The sequence below is a fragment of the Bactrocera oleae genome, chromosome 5, assembly GCF_042242935.1.
Source record: "Bactrocera oleae isolate idBacOlea1 chromosome 5, idBacOlea1, whole genome shotgun sequence".
Taxonomy (NCBI): domain Eukaryota; kingdom Metazoa; phylum Arthropoda; class Insecta; order Diptera; family Tephritidae; genus Bactrocera; species Bactrocera oleae.
The window spans coordinates 45,110,862-45,131,618 of NC_091539.1; the positions used below are offsets into that span (position 1 = coordinate 45,110,862).

General features: G+C 32.8%; 1 protein-coding gene across 13 annotated transcripts in view; it reads right to left on the minus strand.

Annotated features, from left to right (window-relative positions):
• The window catches only part of sdk (sidekick cell adhesion molecule), a 98,017-nt gene extending 84,117 nt beyond the window's left edge, over positions 1-13,900 (minus strand). For 12 of the 13 annotated variants that reach the window (XM_014236086.3, XM_014236084.3, XM_014236083.3 and 9 more), the window contains exon 1: positions 12,459-13,899. In XM_014236086.3, coding sequence (XP_014091561.2) covers positions 12,459-12,624 — 166 coding nt within the window. In that variant the 5' untranslated portion in view covers positions 12,625-13,899. Of the gene's footprint in view, positions 1-12,458 lie in introns of all 13 variants that reach the window. The other variant, XM_036366073.2, reaches the window with a different exon arrangement.
• Between the last annotated feature and the right edge of the window lie 6,857 nt (positions 13,901-20,757).

Sequence of the window (20,757 nt, forward strand, 5' to 3'; positions counted from 1 at the left end):
AATTTTGAGCGGAACGAAAAATTGCTCCACCAAAGAAAGAATCGCTACATTCGATTGCGCATGTGTTAGAGGACATGTTAACGTAGGGTGGCGCTGAAAGTGCTGTCTGTTTGTTTGAACAACTGGTGTAGTTTGTCACCGCCTCTCGGTTTTTCTAGCATATGTCTTTATGTGTATCTACAAATATGTATATTGTACATTGACTTTGTGGAAGCGATGATATATTAACTTCAGTTGCTCATTGTATACCTTGACTTATTTTCAGTCAAAAAAATTGTATGTTTACAATTCGAACTATGGAATTTCCTGTATACAAGTAGTTGCGCTACAATTATGTAACAATGCAGAAGAATACAAAAGGTTCCGCTTAAAATATATAATAAGTGGTTTGTACATAATAAATGGTAAACAGGTGGAGAAAGTAAGGGGCAACATAATGTTGCAAAAAATTACAAAGCAATAAAATAATTATGCAATGCGCTTTTTAACAACCGGAAATACTCTTGAATAAAATACTCCAATTATAATAATGGAGGTTGTTCAAACTTATATCAATTTATAAGTGTCCGAAAGAATTGTAATAAAAGTTGAAATTTGTAAGCAAACTCATTTTTGTGTGTATAAGACAAAAATTATAAATACAGAAAAAATTTTGTTGGGTTCGAATAATATTAAGGAGTCGACTCTCTGATCTTTTTGAGATAATGTAAAATGAACTATCACTCCTATGATCTCATTAGAGCCTGTATTAAATTGCTCTCACTACGAGCCAATAATTCATAGAGGTGGTAGCACCTTGTGTGATGTTTCAACAGTTTTTTCAAGCTCGAACTCTCTTCATATTTTTCGCGTACAAATCTAAACGCCAAATTATAAAAAATTCTACATTCAGACAAATGCATATACATATATATGCTTCTACTATATCTCGTACTCTTTAAATAAATAATATCTTGTTTCAGCAATCGCTCATTGACTTAATTAACTGATTATTGAATCAGAATAATGTGGGTTTGAAGTTACTCGACGATAAAAGTGATATCATATTTCAAAATATCTACTAATTAGTGAAATTTAGCTGCCATTCCTAGTCGGTAATGCGACGTAAATACCGTTCTCTTCGTGAGAATGAAAACCATTAGTGACATAGAGCATAAATTGCCTGAAAATGCTTTCGAATTAATTAATTCATAAGCTAAATAACAAACGAAATAAGCACACAAAAACCACAAAATATTTTATTCTATAGAAATAAATGTTGTAAAAATACATAGAATATACGATTTTACATGCGGAAATATGAACACACATAAATATTAAATATATATTAAAATACCATGTATTTGTTTTTGGAATAAAATTATTAATGTAAATGTTTGCTCGAACATTTGCAATGAAGTAAAAGAAAATTTGTTAAGTATGACAAAATCAACACCGTAGTTGAGGTTTCAAACAAATGGGAGGTATGACAAAATAACAGTCTACAACGGTGTTTTTATGTTTTTATACTCTCGCAACATGTTGCTACAGAGCATAATAGTTTAGGTCAAATCCTATATTTCAAGAACTTCTCTACCAATTTCAACCAAATTTTGTGTATAAGGTTACCCATACATTTCTATCACATACTGTGGGCGAAATCGGATGACAAGCCCGCCTACTTCTCATGCAACAAACTTTTAAACTCCATAGAATTCTTTTGCTTTACAGTGTACAAATCAAACATCAATGAATTTATCAGATAAAACTTCATCTTACGCCCAAAAATTGTCGACGAAAACTTTTCAAGGATCTAGACAAAAAATATTAGGACCTCAGTGCATATACTTGATTTTTATATATAACATATCGGTCAATCTGTGTGGTCTAGTATTGAAACTCGGGGAGAATATTTTTGTGATGACAGCATTCTTTGTGCTATATTAATGCGTTTATTAACGAAATTCAGATTGCCTTTCTTTCAGGTAATGATATACCAGAATACTATAGTTTAATGCTGAAAATGTGCAATATCGATCTACGAGTAAAACTAGCTCCTATATATATACTACATATAATTATTGTCATTAGTCTAGAGTGAAATTCTTTGATTGATGTTTGTGTTTAGTAAGATTTGCCATTTCATCATGTCACGTTTCACTTGGTAAAACAAAAAAATGTCGCTATTGGGGCTAGTAAAATCCTCGTGTGGTTGAGGAAACACAACTGCATCCCCGAAAATTGACCGTTTGGTACGGTGGGTGATAGGGCGGCATCGTCGGTTCTTATTTCTGCAGTTACCATCAATACCGAGCGTTATAATATGATGTTGACTGACCTTTTTCCCCGGAATTTAATGAAGTCGACGCAGACGATTTCTATTCCCAACAAGCAGGTGCGCAGGTTTTAATACAAACTTCTGCAATACTTGAAAGTATTTACCCGCCTCTGATCTTTTCAAGTTGCGAGAGTATAAAATGTTTGGTTACACCCGAACTTAGCCCTTCCTTACCTGTTTTCTTAAAGTCCTTTGACAATAATGCAAACATAATAATAAGGCATGAAAGGGTCGCAAAATACATACAAATCTTATGATAGCATTTTGTATATAGCTATAGAAAATCAAAGATATGCATATTACTTTTTTCTCCTTTTACAATTCCCAATTACCCACGCTTGAAAGACTCTTACTGCTCCATATGTATGGTATGCTTTGCATTCATAAGTTATGTGTAAATATCACAGCTGCTACTACCGATTAGAGTTATCAACATATTGGACAGAATAATTGACATACATATGTATACGAGTAAATGGGTAGTGTAATGTCAGTAATTTAGTTCTGTTAATTAAATACATATTTGTTTTGTGGTATTGAACAATTCATAAAGTATATAAATATATTTTTTGTCATATAATCATAATAATAATATTTTACTGTGAGAGAGATATAAATGGTTTAGAATGTTAAAAATAATGCCGATGCTTGAAGTCATGAATGATTCTCTTGATTTCTAGAAAATCTTTTATAGTTTTCAATGAGCGAATCGGAGTTGGTGCTTTTGACAGCTGTTACTTCATTTATACTCACTCTGGTTTGTCACTTCGTAATGAAATGACTTACTCCGTAACAACATTTGGCTCATCAACGAATGGATCAAAACGAAATGGCCACCGATCCCGATTTTCACAAGAACGTATTCTTTTGGTTGGATGTGTACATCAATAAGCAGAACTATCACATTTGGAGTGATTATAATCCACAAGCGATTTTGTTGAGACGTCGTTACATTCTCAAAAAGTCACTATTTGGTGTGCTCTTTAGACTGAGGGAACCGCGGCGGTCAGTTGTTCGAAATAATTTTTAAAACATAGTAAACTCCTATAGTTATAATAAAGCTATTCTTTATAATTATAACTTTAGAGTATATGCGTTTTATTTCTTCTTGAAAACCACATGTCCAAAAACACCCTATATTATCTTAAAATTGTTTGAAATAATTTAACTGACGGAAACTATTTTAAAATTTTGACTAAACCAACATGTACGAGTAATCTTTTACAAAGTTATTTATAAGCTTAAAAACTTTTACATTGTTAAAAATTTACACATATACATTTTGTTTTTCTGTGTTACTGAGAGCTATCTTCAACTTTACAAATATGACTAAGTTGACAAATATTTTGTTGCAACATCGGTTAATAATTTGTTTTAGTTGTGTCTCACAACCCTCACTCTCTCTCTCTCACAACCATGCGTAAATATTTATTTTTTTTGTACATAAATATGTGCATATGTACTCGTATAAAAATTTAATACTGGAATGAGCATTCAAAGTATGTATGTATAGTTTTATGCATGTAAGCATATACGAAACAATTAATTTGTCTTTTGCTCAATTTCTATTGATAACGGTTACCCCATAAATGAGTTTAAGTAGATTTCTATGTTTCTGATAAAATGGTGGGCCAAATAGATAGTTGTTTGTGCAGCTTAAATATCATATATACTACAATATATACCTTTAGAAGGTAAAATGCGTAATCACTACTGGAAAAGTATTTTATTGTTATCTATTATTGATACTAAACTGTGTATTTATTTGTGCCTGAGGATTGGGCAGACGGTGTTTATTTACTGTGCTGAGGGAATGTTCATATGTATGTGCATAAAAAGACGGGATAGTAATGTGCTAAGAACATCTGAGGGGTAATTAGGTCAATTTACTTATTAAAATAATTACTTTGCATGTTGTTTTCGGAATATTTTGATTGAAAAAAGTTTTTATATGTACATAAGTATATAAATAAAAATTTACGAAAATTTAAGAACTATCATGCACTGATGCTTTAGGAAAGCTTATTTAAAATTGAGTATATCATCCGGGTTATAAAACATTAAACGTTTTAGGAAACCTTATTTATAATTGAGTAAATCATCCTGCTCATAAAACATTAAAAGCTTTTGAGACAATATTTATAAGAAAGCGGAAAAATTATCTTGCCATATACATTAAGATCAGAAAGTTTCCGGAAATTGTAAATAAAACGAAAAAATTTTAATCTTCATCAATTTTTATTTTGTCGCATTCAAAATATGCTCCTTTTGAAGCGATGCCACCTCTTTTTCCAATCATCGAAAACATGCCTTGTAGGTCCGGGTCCGACATCGATTATTTCTTCTTTCTCTGCAAATTTTCTTTTACGGCCTCAATCGAGTCGAAATGGGTTCCACCAAGTGGTTACTTGAGTTTTGGAAACAAAAAAAAGTCGCACGGGGCCAAATCCGGTGAAAACGATAGTGGTGGTTGATCGATGGTATTGACCGAGTTTTTGGTCTTAAAACCGTTCATTATACTCTGTAGCAACATGAAACCAAAAAGCTTTCGGCAATTGTTTTCATCATGAATTCATTTCAACGAGACAGACGGTCAATAAAGAGTATTATTCGAGCGTTTGGAGGCGTTTACGCGAAAACGTCTGTCGTAAGCGGCCGGAATTGTGGGCCAATAATTTCTGGAAACTTTCTGGTCATAACATTGGAACATGCGTCTGTTAAAATAATATATTGGTTATTGATCGACATTTTTCTTTGATACTTTATATATGTATTTAATATGAAGCTCTTGTTAAATTTAAGGTTTGCCTATACATATAGGTATTTCCTACTAAAATCTAATAACAAGAACATGTTTACTTTATGTGAAAGTTTTATACATATAACATCAAAAATGTCAAAATTTTACAATAAGGTTGTGAGTTGCCAGATTGCAACACTAGGGTTGCCAAATCCGGAAATATAAAAGCCAACCTACGTTTTCTAGCAATTACTTCCGATGATAATATTTTCTATATACTCTTTACAATATAATCAAATTATAACGATTACGTTCTTCTGTTTAATTCAACACGTAACACTGTAACAAGTAACGTCGAATCCATTTTAAAATAAATTTAGCTTTCATGAATATAAAATGACTAATTAATTATTCAATATGAAACGTCGATAACAGAGTACTTAAATGCCAAGTGTCGCATAAAACTTTGCAAATAATATTTCAGATGTCACGACATTTAGCATTTCCGAATGCTTAACAATTAAGACCGAAAGTATTATATAAGCAAAAAGTCGTTACACGGGGGAATTAATGTGACAGTTAGCAATTCCAAAGTGCAGGGTAGGATAATGACATGAACATGTTGAGTCGAGCAATTGCATATTTGCACTTCATTGGGTCAGTTGAGATGGCTAGGCAAGCGAACGGACTGTAGGAATTCATCTTGTTTGCAGGAATGTTATGTAAAAATGCAAAGCAAACTGAAGTACGCTTTACGACAATCTCCTTTGTTACTATTGTCACGGTGTGTTGATGTTATGTACTCTCTAAAAATTGCCAACATGTAGTGGCGCTAGTTTATTAGGCAACAAAGGTCAGATGCCCAGCATAAAGCCTGTTAAGGTGTGAGAGTTTATGGCTCAGACTCTCACTGCACTCGAGCCTCTACCTTTATAGCAGTGCGAATATGCCAATTGGTAAATCAGGTCGTTGAAAGCTACTCAGCTTATTTTAATCTTTTGCTTTTTCTTCTCTTTCCTTCGAAGTACTCGGGGATAAGAAAATGTGACGAAACATAAAGCAGAAGTACGCGTTTATGATAGTATATGTGCATTTCCAGGTACAGTAAAATATGTTAAAAGGCAAGCAACTACGCGTTCAAGCAAACCATATATCAACTGCAGACAGTGGTTGTCGGTAAGATTGAATAAATGTAATGCTAGAAAGTTGATATAAGGACAGAGAAATAAGAAATACCTAAGACAGAAAAACGTATGTTTATTTATTATAATAAGTTTAACTCGTGTGGAAAAGGACACGACCGCGGATTGTAGACAAATATTACCATTGGTGAAAAAAGAAGGGCTCTTCCATTACAACAACGCAACGGCTCACATCTGCCCTGTCACCACGACCGCATCGGTCGAATTCAGCTAAGAACTTCTCTTTCATTCACCTTATTCTCTAAATGTGGCCAACTATGCATACCTCAGAAGAACGTTTTTTTCAGACTGGTTGAATAATCCTGCTAGGATGCTGGATCAAGTGTATTAAGCTCACAAGATACTTTTTAATATCAGGATTTTATTTGAGAAACTATAATGCGAAGTGAAATGCCCATCATTATCTCTAATGTGATGGAAAAATGAATAGTACCATAGCCCCCTTAAGTTATTCACCAGACAAAGTACGACCGGAAATACCTTAAGGCGCAATTGGTTGCACTGTCGTTTCTCAATTTTACGACTTTTTAGTACATATACCTGGATATAAATGTATTTCTCAATGCATGGTTGTGAGTTACTTTGTGTCCTACGATAATGTTTACTTGATGTTTGAGCGTTTATTTGTAGTAAGAAACAGATGTGCATATCGTGCACCTGGCTATTTTGGGTAGCTGCGCGAAATGGTTGCTGACCGCATGAAATTCATATGCAAATGGGCGCCGGTTGTCAGTAGTTATTACTGCTTCGCACTGTCAGAAATTGGAGTCATGCTACGTATGGTTATAGGTACATATTGTGTGAAGAAGGTGCGTGAAGAACAAGAAATATATACGTATGTATATGCACACGAATTTGTAAGAAGAATTTTTTTAGTTTATGTACTTTGGTATATTATATACGAGTATATTCTATTTTTATTTCTGAATAGTAGGAAGTATTTAACAAAAAATATTTTTCAAGCGCGATTTTGAATAATAGTGCTTGTAAGGAAATAAACGAGCGGAAAAGTGTTTGGAAGGCATGTTTGCTTACTTGGATGACAAAAACGTTAACTTTGCATTACTGTGACAGTACAGTACAACAGGGTACAGAGCAGCCGCAGCCATCATTCACACCAGGAACTACCATTTGAAGAGACGCGAAAGCGTTGTCAGTTAAGTGGTTAGAGCTCTCAATTAATTTGCGTGTACGAGCTCTGTAGAAGTGTAGCTGTGTGAGGCAGGTATGCGTGACAATTTCAAAATTGTTCATTTGTTGTCATGCGGTAAAAGTTAACTGCACGAAACCTCTTTCCTGAAGGAAGTGAAATGTGCATACGTGCCAGGCAACTCTTTCACAAAATGATTTGCACAAATGCATACATATATTTATATATGTATGGTGGTATGCTCAACTTTAAAGAAAAACAAGAAGAAAAACTTTACACCAAATTTTGTGAAAGAAAAAACTATTTGTACATGATAAATATAAAAAACTTGGTGTATGAATTTTTCACATACATTTTCAGGTTCTGTGAAAAAAGTCTTTAAACAAAAGTTATAGATCCTTTCATTTCCTACAACATTTCCATGTAACTTTTTTCTAGAGGACCCGTAGTTTTGCCGTTTTAAACCTTTAAACATTCAACCACGCCCCTCCCCTTTCTTTTTACCGATTTCAGATCGCTTGTAAATTACTTTTCCTTTAATGTTTGTTATTTTATCTTTCGTTTCCGATGGGTTTTAAACTAGTTTGTATTTATTTTTTTTATTATTTTCAAAGGCTTTTAATAAAATATTAAAGGTATATGGAAAGAAAATCCATAAAAAATTCCTTTGATTACAAATGATTAACAAAAATGTTTTAACATTGTACAAAAATAAAAAATAACTTTCAATAAAATATTTATTGTATATTTCACTGCTCCTAATGGAACTAATTTCCATGTTATATTTAAGAACATACATATATATATATATATATACCTGTATGTAAATGGCTTTGCATGCGTACAAAAATATTTATTTATATTAATAAATGAAGTTTATTACAATTTAACCCATGTCAAGAGTTAGTAATCCGCAAAATTTTAAGCACGATTGCTGTGAAATTAGCAAATGACTGTACAATCGTAAATATTATAATTTTACTAATGTTAAATTTACTAATGTTATGAACATGATTTTTTCAAGTAAGTGCATTATTTACTTTAGCAGATTTAAGCAAATTTTCATAAATACATTCAAATATTATTAAGTTCGGTATCAACCAACAGGTAAACCTTTAATGGCTTTCAGAAAGGACTAGTTCTATAAAATATATTTTTCACCTACACAAAATGAATTTAATTTGAGGACTAGTGGTATGGGAGTTTGGTGTTTGTTAATTTGACTGAAGGCAGCAATCAATTTTACAATGTTAGATTTGTTAATACATGTGTGTTACATATGTACACTTGCAGTATTAGCAGAGTTGCTAATGGCGGTGTTAAGCGCATTGAGGTGGGAAAATCAGCTAATTTGCCGGAGGTGGCCAGGTAAATGAGTCATAAGTGCAGCGTTGGTAAACACCCACATCACCTTTATACAGAATGCAACTCCGAATTACGTTGATTGTCATTTGTGAAGGAAGAAATTTTGAGGATGGGTTAATTATTCGTTTCAACTAGTATCTGCCTTTTGAAGAAGGTACACGTTAAGATGTGTAATTAATATATAAGAACATACAAACCCCAAAATTTAATTGAATGAAGAAGAATAGAATGTCAAACTTTGCGAACATTGTTTTAAAATTTTTATCGAATCTATTAACATTTAAAATAAATATATGTATACCTTCTTTGTATATATAGTAATAAACCAAAAAAAAAAAAAAATAGAAATGGAGTTATCAGTTTACTGTGATTTTTCAAATATTTACGTAAAATTTTGTCTGGAAGTTGTTTCGGAAGTTGTAAGTTTGTTTAGTTTTGTTTAGTTCCTTTCCTTTCTAGTCAACTGGAAAATTAGTTCTAACGCGGTAGTCTTAATACTTGTAGTACAAGTATTTTTGATATCATTTTAGTTTGTAATATCTGTCAATATAACGTATTATCAAAAAATTTAAAGTTCAGTTTTTTATTGATTACGAACAAACTACTTATGCCAGATGCTCACATAAACGGGAAACATTTTTCGGTGCAAGTCTGCGTTAACATGTCTGGTGACGCATGCGCAATAGTGTTATGATTCTTTGTTATTGAACAAATTAATATTTTCTTATTAAAAACGTAGTAGTAAGTCTTAGTTTTTGTTTTCTGTAAGTTAGTATAATTGGTTTTAAGTTTTAATTTTTAGAATATAAGAGAAAAAAAAAGTTTGTATTTTCAATTGCGATTTAAACCATTCACAATAGTAAAACTGATGTAAAATATGCTAAATAAAACTTAGTACCACTGAAGATAGCGTCTATATCACTTTAATGAGGTATACGCATACTTTCTTGTACGAATTCAACTCGATAGCTTTGTTGTTGCCATGACATGTAATTTTTGTGGCAAGAGAGCAGAAGCGAGTAGAGAAATGGCAAATCGTAGCTATTGAATGCTTATTTCATGGGAATAGGTACTCCACACAAATTTTGTTGATATGTTAAAAGCTCTACTCCATTACAATTATCGTCTACGATATGCACTATATTTTCAACGATAAAATTTGGCTTTCAATACTAATTGAGCTCTCACGGATAGTTATCAATTAAAGTATTATGCAAAGTCCATGTTGGCTGCTATCCCACTATTATTACTTGCTCATTGTTGTTATGTGTGTTTTACATTTATATGGGAGTATATCACACAAATAAATATCGATTAATTAGTTTTTGATTAGAGTGGTGGAAAGGAAATTACTTTCGCTAAGAGCAGTTGATATAATATGCATATATGTATGTGTTGGCACTATAATGGGTATGGAAACACTTTTGCCTGATTCAGGGCGACTGCATTTCAATAATGGCATTTAACTTTTTGCTGTGTAAAAACCGAAAAAAACACAAAAAAACGTTAACTTCTGGCTGCAACGAAGCTATAATACCCTTCACAGGTATATTTATTTTACATAAAAAGGTTTAAAAAGATTTTTATCTTGATTTTGTTCGGACAGTTTGTATGACAGCTATGATCAATAGTGGTTCGATCTGAACGATATTTAGAGATTGTAGCGATGCCTTGGGTATTATTCTATATCAATTTTCGTGAAGATACCTTGTCAAATAGAATAGTTTTCCATACAAGGACTTTTCCGACAATTGATTGGTGAGAAAAGGACGTGTGGAAAACTTCAGACCGATATCTCAAAAACTAAGGGCCTAGTTCGAATATACATAGACGGATATGGCTAAATCGGTTCACCTTGTCACGCTGATAATTTATATACATTAAGACCATCAATATTTATTTTGTTGCCTTCAAAATATGCTCCTTCTGAACCGATAAACATATGCCACCTTTTTTTCCAATCATCGAAACATGCCTTGCGGGTCCGGACCCGGCATCGATTTCAGTTCCCTTAGCGAGTTTTTTTTACAGCCTCAATCGAGCCGAAGCGCGTTCCACGGGGTGGTAACTTGAGTTTTGGAAACAAAAAATGTCGCATTGGACCAAATCCGGTAAATACGGTGGTTGATCGATACTAATGAAAATTTTTAGTCTTAAAATCGTTCACAACTACAGCTCGGTGCGATGGCGTATTATCGTCATGAAAAATCCATGTTGGCTCACAATTCCGGCCATTTACGACGGATATTTTCGCGCAAATGATACTGTTTATTCACCGTCTGTCCTGTTGGAACGAATTCATGATGAATCAAACTGCGAACATTTTCGGAAACTTTTTGGTATGATAAAAATATATATATATATATATATTTGCGGAATACTTTTACCAATCATTAGAGGCTCTATTGAGTTATATGTACATTACGAATTTAAATGAAGTGGTCGTTATTGTGCCGGCTTCTTTATGGGATAAATAAATCCATATAATTGGCGAAATTTTAAATTTAAACAAAATTATCAATCATATTCCATAACTCAAGATCTTTTTATCACTGCGTGCATGTGGACCACAAAAGTTATTTTAATATAACTTATCAGCGGATTGGCTAAAAATATTGTTTCTATAACCGAAATCACGGTGACTTCCCAAATCTCTTCTTTGCAATCCCTGGAATGTTAAATACAAACTATTTTAAAAACTACGAATGAAAAAAACAAACAAAATAATTTGATTTTTCTCTTTCCGATATTTGCCACTACCAGAATTCTAAGAAACTGAACTTCGATTATATATATCACTGTACTATAACGACTGTTTATCAGGAAAATCTGAGCAACAGCTTTTCCTATTCAATCAGTTGGCATAATTGAGGGTTCTACCGAACTTTCTGGGAACAGTTGAGGAAGGAAGGCAAATATCAGACAAATTTATATAAACATCACATAAAATTCTTAATGATACGATATCGGTTAGTAGTATTCCAATTACCCGCTATAGAATATGCTGTCGCTTGCTTTTGTCTGACATTCACAATATAGTTCTACTTATTCGAAGTTTTCTAGCTATTCGCACTAATTTTCACTCAAGTTTCGTTGAGATAGATATGGTTTATTTATGTATATCAAGTATTAAAAGGCCATTTCTAAAATGTTGTGCTGCAAGACAGGACGATAATCTGATACTCATACTTTACATTTACTTACAGTATATATGTAACTAAATTCAAGACGATCTCTTTCTTTAGACAGAACACTAGTTAAGTATAATAAAGAGAAGAGTTAGGACTTATTAATATCATTGAACGAAGATGAGAAAGAAGATACAAATGTGTTGGTAAATATGCAAATGCATAATTCACATTTGTTCAATTATTTAATGGTGTTCAATTTGCTTTTAGGCATGCACTTATGACTAAATATAGGCACTTTTAACTTCACACAAAACGGATTTCAGCATTTGGTGATATTATTTCAGTCATCTTTACAAATGTAACAAGACTTGATCTATTTTATGGACACGGTTCTCCCCAAAATAAAAATACTTTTGTCATAGGTCAGTGAATGCCTTATAAATTGCTTGTCATTAGGGTAATGTCGCCGTCGTAACTAAAAGCAGCCATTGTGCTTTGTTGGACCGGCATTCGACAAAAATATACCAGTTTATTTTCGCTCACACACACCTACCTGAACAGTAGCAGCTGCCAATGAGGCTGAGAAACAGCCAGACACCGCTTATAATACATAAATTCAATATTGATGGCACTTTACAGCGACTATATGACGTGTAGTTTTTGTTGTTGTGGAAATGCACTGGTTTGGCTTTTTCTAAACGCCGCTCGCATTCCTCCATGGCTGTTTACTTCTTGGTTTTGCGTTTGTATGAATTTATCGTGCTGCAAAAGTCGATTGCTAATAGTATTATTGTTGTTGTTGGTGCTGCACTTAGCAGTATGGCAGAAGGTGAAGGTGTAGTGAGCTTGGAAAAGGGGTTATTGCAATTCAATTACATTTTGGATTCACATCACAAAACAAATATGTATGTAAGACTGGAGAGGCATCTAACTTGTGTTAATGCTATTTCTAATTTTTTCAAATTTCTTCTTTTCACAAACGGCAGCCAATTTTTGTTTACTTAATTTTTTATATTTTTTTCACATGCACCTCTTAACTGCTTAAATTTCTATTTAAACTGGCAATGCTGTTAGTCGTTTAGAGAGTGCGAGTGAGCGTTTTCGCAATTTTCAGAGATCGGTGATCGAAAACTCGTTGCACCAACACACGCCGTAATGTTGAGAGTTGCCGACGGTGCAACTAACAACTGGTTTTCGTCGACACTCACAACAACAACATCGCGTATGGCACACCTGCCTGCTTGCGCTGGAACGGCATTTCCCCGCACGCTAACGAATATTATTCACAAGCACACACACAAACACTTGGCAGCGACTGCGCTCAGGTAAGCAAGCAAGCGCAGAAGTTCGGCGCGTCGACTTTGTGTTGGCTATGTGTGTGCGCGCGCGACTCACCAAATTCACAAGAACAGCAACAGCAATAAACACTGAATTACTCACACAAATGCAACGAATTCACACAGATACAAACACAAACCAATACTTGAATGGCCAGTTGTATACTTTTTATTTAATTTGGAATTCTCAGGCCCTTTTCTTCATTTACGGCCTTTAATTATGGAATGTATGCACCAGAACTTGATTTATGTGTGTATAAGCATATACACAAAAGCTTTGTATTTTATTTTCATTTCACATTTGTTATAAAAAACATCGAAAATTTATAAGAAGTCACACACACACACATATTTAACCACATTTCGTTTGCAATTTAATTGCTGCTGCTTATAATCCAAGCATTTGGGAACACTCATCAAAGCATTTTTATTAAATATCAATTGCCGATTGGTTTAAACTTTTGGGTTTTCATTGATACCCTTCGAGTTAAATCACCTTTCACTTATTTAATATTTATATTTCCATTTGTGCACTCTTAACATCTTGCATTTGCACAACACACCGAACGAAAAATTGAAAAAAATTCACAATTAAACCGTCGACGAGCGTGACTTCCGACAATACATGTGTTTCGCACAGCACAGCACAACGAATTCTATTCACCACTAGCGCTGCGAAGAAGACAAGAACTCCAGCGAGCGCTACCGTCATTGCTCAATAACTTATCTATGAAACCCACCACTGTAGATTGAGCATAAACGAAATATACTCAGTGTTTTGGAGAAAGAGAATGGTTGCCGCTCGAAGTTGAGTCTAGAGACTCTTTGTTTGAGTTATATATTTTTAACGGTGGGGGAAGTTGCATCGACATTGAGTAGAATCCGGAAGATTTTCACCATATTATTTGGATGGTTGTGGTATTTAGGATAATGAATATTTTAAATTTATAATTTTTTCTATTATGTTATGCGCTTATTGTTTTTTTATTTTACTTATATGAATGGTAGCCAGTAAACAGTTTTATTTACATTTTCTCTTACAAACTATTTGTATAATTTGGAGAATTTGTACATGTGTATGTATGCATATAAAAGTTGACAGTTGCGCACTATCGCACACTGATAGCAACAGGTGTCAATCGTTGAAGTTCATCCTTAGAAACATTGAACTGCATACTACTAAAAACGTGGCTTTCAGTTTTTTTAAAAACATAGTTGCCAGATTTAAATCTCAAAATCACCAGGCGTTTGTGATCAACGAAGCAGCACTTTTTATAAATGAAAGAATTTTTTTTTCTAAATATTTTGTATTTAGCAAAAGTAAACAAAAAACTTACATAAGTATAATGTGTAAATCATTAAATTTACTAGCACATAACTTTTTAGCTCATAACTTTTTATCTGGATAGCCTTTAATGGTTTATATTAAGTACATACAAGTACATCTATAATACTAAATATCATACCTAAATATATATTTTATTTATCTTGACATTTTGTAAAATGCTTCTTATTTATTTACTACTATAATATTACAAAATTCGTCATTTATAACGAATCTGTATAAAAATAGGCCTTGATAAATTTGAAGTGAACATCTCAAATATATTGCAGAGTATAATTACTCATCAGTTTCAATTTGTGGCCACAAAATTTAATCCATATAAAGTATAATTTTTACAATTGCAATTTCTCTTTGTAAACTATTTTTAGGTGCAGCAATGTATTTACTGAAAGAAGGGCCAAAAAGTCATTTGTGTATGGAATAAGAGCGACAAGAGCCTAATGGGAAAATTTACCATTTTTTCAAAAGGATTCAGACAAACTGAGTCTTTATACATCTTAACTTGAATCCAGAATGATCAAGTAAGTTTAGTATGATTCTATTAATTAATATTATTATATATAATTAAATTAATATTTCTCCACCCACAATCAACACTTGCCAAAGTTGCAGAATCTGTAACAAAGCGCTTTCAACTTGGTTAATATATACGTTTTCAATAAAAAATGGTATTTATTTTATCAAAGATTTAAAAATTACTGGGCAGTCTTGTTTTTATAAAGTACAGTAATGCCATGGGTTGAGATAATTCGATATACTTCATGTTATCCATAAATTCAGACTCAAAACCAATTTTTTTTTTTCATTTTAATGTTCAGCATAACAAAATCTAGTGCTTAAAGCGCTATGTTGGAAACTATGCCTAAAAATGGGTCACGTGCAACAATAGTGTGTGCTCCGTTATAATAAACCGACGTGTTGGCTGCATCACGGCTGGTTTTAATTTGTTTGTAAATGACTGCCTTTACATGCAATAGTTGTTAGTTTATTGTACGCAATTTTCTCAATTTAGCTTGCAGGTTTCGCATTGGTTGGAGCTATCAAAATAATTATGAATCTATCGATATAAGACTTCGCACAAATAATGCCTGTAAATCGTGCCACCTTATGACCAAAAATTGTCAAAATTGAAATTCAGAGAGGGCTCTTTCCTGATAATAGTATGTCTCGATGTTAAAAATGGGTTGAATCGGTTCAATACTTCCTTTAACCCCTATATACCCAATATAAAGATTTTCGCATTACTGTGTGACTTTATATTGCATATATCGGCCACTATATGAGCTATCTCAATGGAAATAAGAGAGCGTGTTTTATTCATAACCATGTATTGCTGTGCCTAAAATGGATAAAATTGTATTAGTATGGGTTGATACTACCTCCAACTCCCATATACTACTTATAATGATTAACGTTCTTGTAAAAAGTTTTACGCTGAATATGGTGGTCGGTGAGTATTATTTATATGTAAAATTGCTTTGAAATACGTTCTCGAGTATCCCTGAGCAATGTCAAAATTAATGCAATTAGCCCGTCCCTCTCTCTATCTCCAATAGGATTTCCGTTTTTCCACCTGTCTTTTAACCGTTTAGGTTGGTGAAAATGTGTGATATTTAAATGAAATTAAATAGACAAGTTTCCTTAAAAACTATGGGGTTTCGCGCTGAATTAGAATGGAATTGGTCACTAGCTTGGTCTAAACAATTACTCTTGTAAATTTCGATAAACTGGTTGACGTTTTCCACATAAACTCAATACATTAAATTTAGCCTCTTCGATTGAGTTATTATCACTGCATATGCATATCTCATTTGAAGGCGTTTTCAATATAATTTTAGCTGATACGAATTGAAATATAGCAATAAAACAGAGTCTAAGATAATGGCCTTCAATCTACTCGTAAGTCAAGAAAATACCAAATTTGATTGTAATTTATTCACGATTTCATCGAATAATGAATCTTTATTTATTTCGGAACATTTTTTAATACACAGTTTTGCCAGCCCTGAGTATAAAATGTTCGGTTACACCTGATTTTAGCCCTTCCTTACTTGTTCCGTTTAAATTTAATTTAATTGTTTAAATTTCGATTGATCAAATGTAGATTCAAAACAATAGTTAACACAATGTACATACATCGAAAATTATGTACATATATGTAAAGGTACTTTCAAATGAAAATAGTATACCAAATAATATATGTATATTACTGATATAATAACCTCAAAATGATCAATTGACCTTAAAAGTTATTGAAGTTTTATTTTTTTTTTTGAGATATACATTGCATTCCTACATTTTCTACATTTCCCGTTTTAGTTGCAATCCTCTTCAAATATTCGGTAGCTGCAATAGCATATTAGTGCAAATAGTTTTATCTGGCAATAAATTTGACATGTTGATTGGCAATAATTAATGTCTGTGGAGATGAGATTCATATGCATTCTACGCATTTTATTAATTTATGAAAAAACATTGGCCCAGAATAACATATTCGAATATAACGTACACGCTGTCTCTAAAAATGGTGTTAACTTTATCATTCGGTCGAAATAGCTTTTAAATATCAAACTTTTTTAGTTGCGCTCTTATTAATCTGTATGTTCTGCTGTAAAATTATACTAAAAGGAATTATCACTTTAACCACCATGTACGCGTATTTCAGTCATCGTTTAGTTCTTAAAAAAGACTTGACATTTAAAACAGAATCCATTATATTAGATCTCATTTGATAAATCTCTTGATAAAACTGCTGTTATTCTTAATTTCTTAAAAAAATGGACTTTTTGTATCTCTAAAGAGCTGAAATCAAGATTTTTGAAGAGGATATTATGTCCGTTTTCATGGTTTAGCGACAGCGAAGCAAAAATATTATTAAAATTATTGTTTGAAGTCATGGCTTATTGCAAATAAGTTGAAACACAAAAAATCACTTTACAAAATGACTTCAGATAATTCCTGAATTCTTCTGTGAGTAGTATGACTATAGCTGAAATATTTTATTTATTATTTTTTAGTTGGCTCATTAAGTACTTTCTTTATTACAAGTATTTTCAAACGGTTTTCTGAACAAACTTTTTTTATATATTTGTGTTAAGTTGACATTGTGGTTTGGTTTTGGTACGGTTTCCCGATGGGCAAAGTATTTGTGGTAGTTTTCAACCAGACTATTTGTTAATTTTCTATGAATATAATGTATGTATATTAGGTATATATTTTTAATTCTTTGATATTTGTTGTTATCATATGAACAATCAAATTATACTTATATATTTATCAGATGTTGAGGAAGATAAGCAGATCAATCAAGCCATGTTTACCTGTATGTCCTTGCTTCCGATTACGCAGTTGTAACTCAAATTAGTATTATTTTTCAAAATTTTCTTTTATTCTGGAGACTGTTTGAAGGTATGGTATGTCTCCAATATTACATTATGTTCTTGCATTCGTACAAAGCAAGGACATTTTGCATCGAAAATTTTAAAGAAATATATATAAAATATCATACCATTGCAAAAACCGAAGCATAATGAATGATAAAATTCATTATAAGTAAACCAATTTTAATGCAACATGTGAATGCCTTTGATATTCATTACTCTTGTGCATATTCAATTGTTTCACTTTATGGCAATGAATAAAAATTGGTTAAAATGTGCATGCTATAAATTTGCATAACAACAATTGCAACCAACTGCTGGATAATAATACGAGCGAACTATAATAAAGATGTTGAAATTACGTGGGTCGCTGAGGTGCGAGTAGGAGTTGAAAGCATCTACAACTACGTATATTTTTACAGTTGTTTCCGGACATTTTGAGTTTTATTGCGTTTTCTTTAGTTCTACAAGTGTTTGACTTACTCAGCAACCGTTAAAAGTCTTGCATGTTGAGGCGACAGTAGTATCGTACAGTGAAGATAAATAAGGGGATACCTTAAATTAGTTGAAACTTTCCAAATATCAAGTACATCAGTTTTAAACGAAATTAAACAAAATAAGTAAGAAAGGTATAAGTTCGAGTGTAACATTTTATACTTATGCAACTTGCCAAGATCAAAGCTGGGGAAATATCTTAAGCATAACGATCCATAGTTAGTAGAAAACACGCTCTTTCAATTTCACTAAGATAACCCACATATTGACCGATTAGGCATATGGGGGTTTAGGGAATAATTGATCCGATTCAACCTATTTTTGACGTACAGACATACTATTATCAGAAAATGATTCTTTCCGTATTTCCTAATAAAATATCTAACAGATATTCACGATATTTTCAATAAAAAGTTCGCAATAAGAACTTGGATCCACATATTCGGTATCTTGGAGCATGAATAATTCTGATCCGATGTGAACTACAATATTTTTGTTCGTAAGGTGGCACACTTCAAAGTATTATATTATGTGCAAAGTTTTATTTGATTAGTGGTTGTATACTGGAAGGTTAAATAATCAGATGAAATTTAAATTTGTGTTATATGAATACAACGTGCGATGTGATTTTTGGTCAAATAATCGGCCACAAACGCCAACTTCCATCTTCGCGATATTCGGGCCGAACACGTCGAATACGGCGCACCAAACGCTTCAAAACTCCAAGGTAGAATACCGCATTAACGTTGGAACAAATTCTTTGTGGACAATAGCCTTGGAATCATAAATACAAATCAGCATTGCCTTCACTTTTGACTTCTCCAGGCGCGATTTTTTGGGTTTCATGTTTATCGTCATTTATGTCCTCACGACCACTTTGAAAAAGTTGAAACCACTCGTGCACTCTGCTAGGGCAGGCAATCATCGCCATAAACTTGTTTCATCAATTGAAACGTTTCGCTAAAAGTTTTACCAATTTTAAAACAAAATTTAATGTTGGCTCTTTGTTCGACGCTCATTTTCGCACCGATGACAAAACCATACTGACACTTAAAACGCAATAACTTCACTTCCAATAGATGAAATATCATGAAATTTCTACTGGAAGTCGATAAAGGATAGCAGATTTTAACGCACTAGTCGATATATAGATGGCGCCACTAGAGTATACTTTGTTACTTTTGTCCTGTTTATTTTGGAACCTTTACCTACCGAATTTGGTTGAAGTCGGTTTAGTAGGTTCCGCCCATATTTAGAGGAAAATCCATACACGTCCATTGTCTAAATTTGACACTGGCTCCATACCGTCTTGGGTGTAAAATTTAATTTCTTTGAATTCCTTGAACGGTTTAGGAGATATGTACATTACACTTATTAAGAGACGGAGGCACGCCCACTTTAAACATTTTTTTTCAACATACAAGTAGATGTTCTTTCCTAATGCAGTTCGTTGTACTAAATAATGTATGTTATTGTGGGGCTTAGTTATGGCACTTTATTGGTTCCACCCATCTGCAATACCAACCTCACTTGAGTGGCAAGTAACATGTATACTAAGTTTTATCGAGATATCTCAAATTTTATTTAAGTTATCGCTTGCAAGGGCGGACAGTCGGCCAGACAGTCATTTGGAGTTCTACTCGCCCATCATCTTGATTATTAATATATATTGTATATAACTCCTTATCTATCTCGTTTAGTTTGAGGAGATACAAACAACTATTAGGTGAACAAAACTATTATATTTTGTAGCGACATGTTGCAAGAGTATAAAAATTATAAATAATTTCGAAGTATACGAGATAAGTACACACATATTGTGATATTATGGTGTGAATCAATAAATTATATGGAAAATGAACAATAAAAAATGATCATTGGCGAATTTGTATCGGAAATCGGGTTATATAAGTAACTGTTCAAACAGGCTCACCAAACGTTAGGTAAACAGTTACCCTACTGGTACTTTAGCGCCATCACAAGCATTCAGAATTTGAAATACTCTGTTTTATCCGATAACGTTCTTAAAACGAAATGAGTAAGTATATAAAATCTAAATATATGCGAGAATCATTTTTAAGCGCAAGTGTCTCAGTCGCCCCTTTAATGAATGCACGCGAGGCGTACAGACATGAGAGGAATAATGAATGAATAAAAAACTTAGCAGCAACGTTAATTTCATTTAAGCAATTAAAGCTTAATGCATATAAAAGCAAATCTAAATCAGCGAAATTAAACGAAATATTTATGTAATGAAAATTGGCTTCGTTTTCCATAACTACATATGTCCCTTTT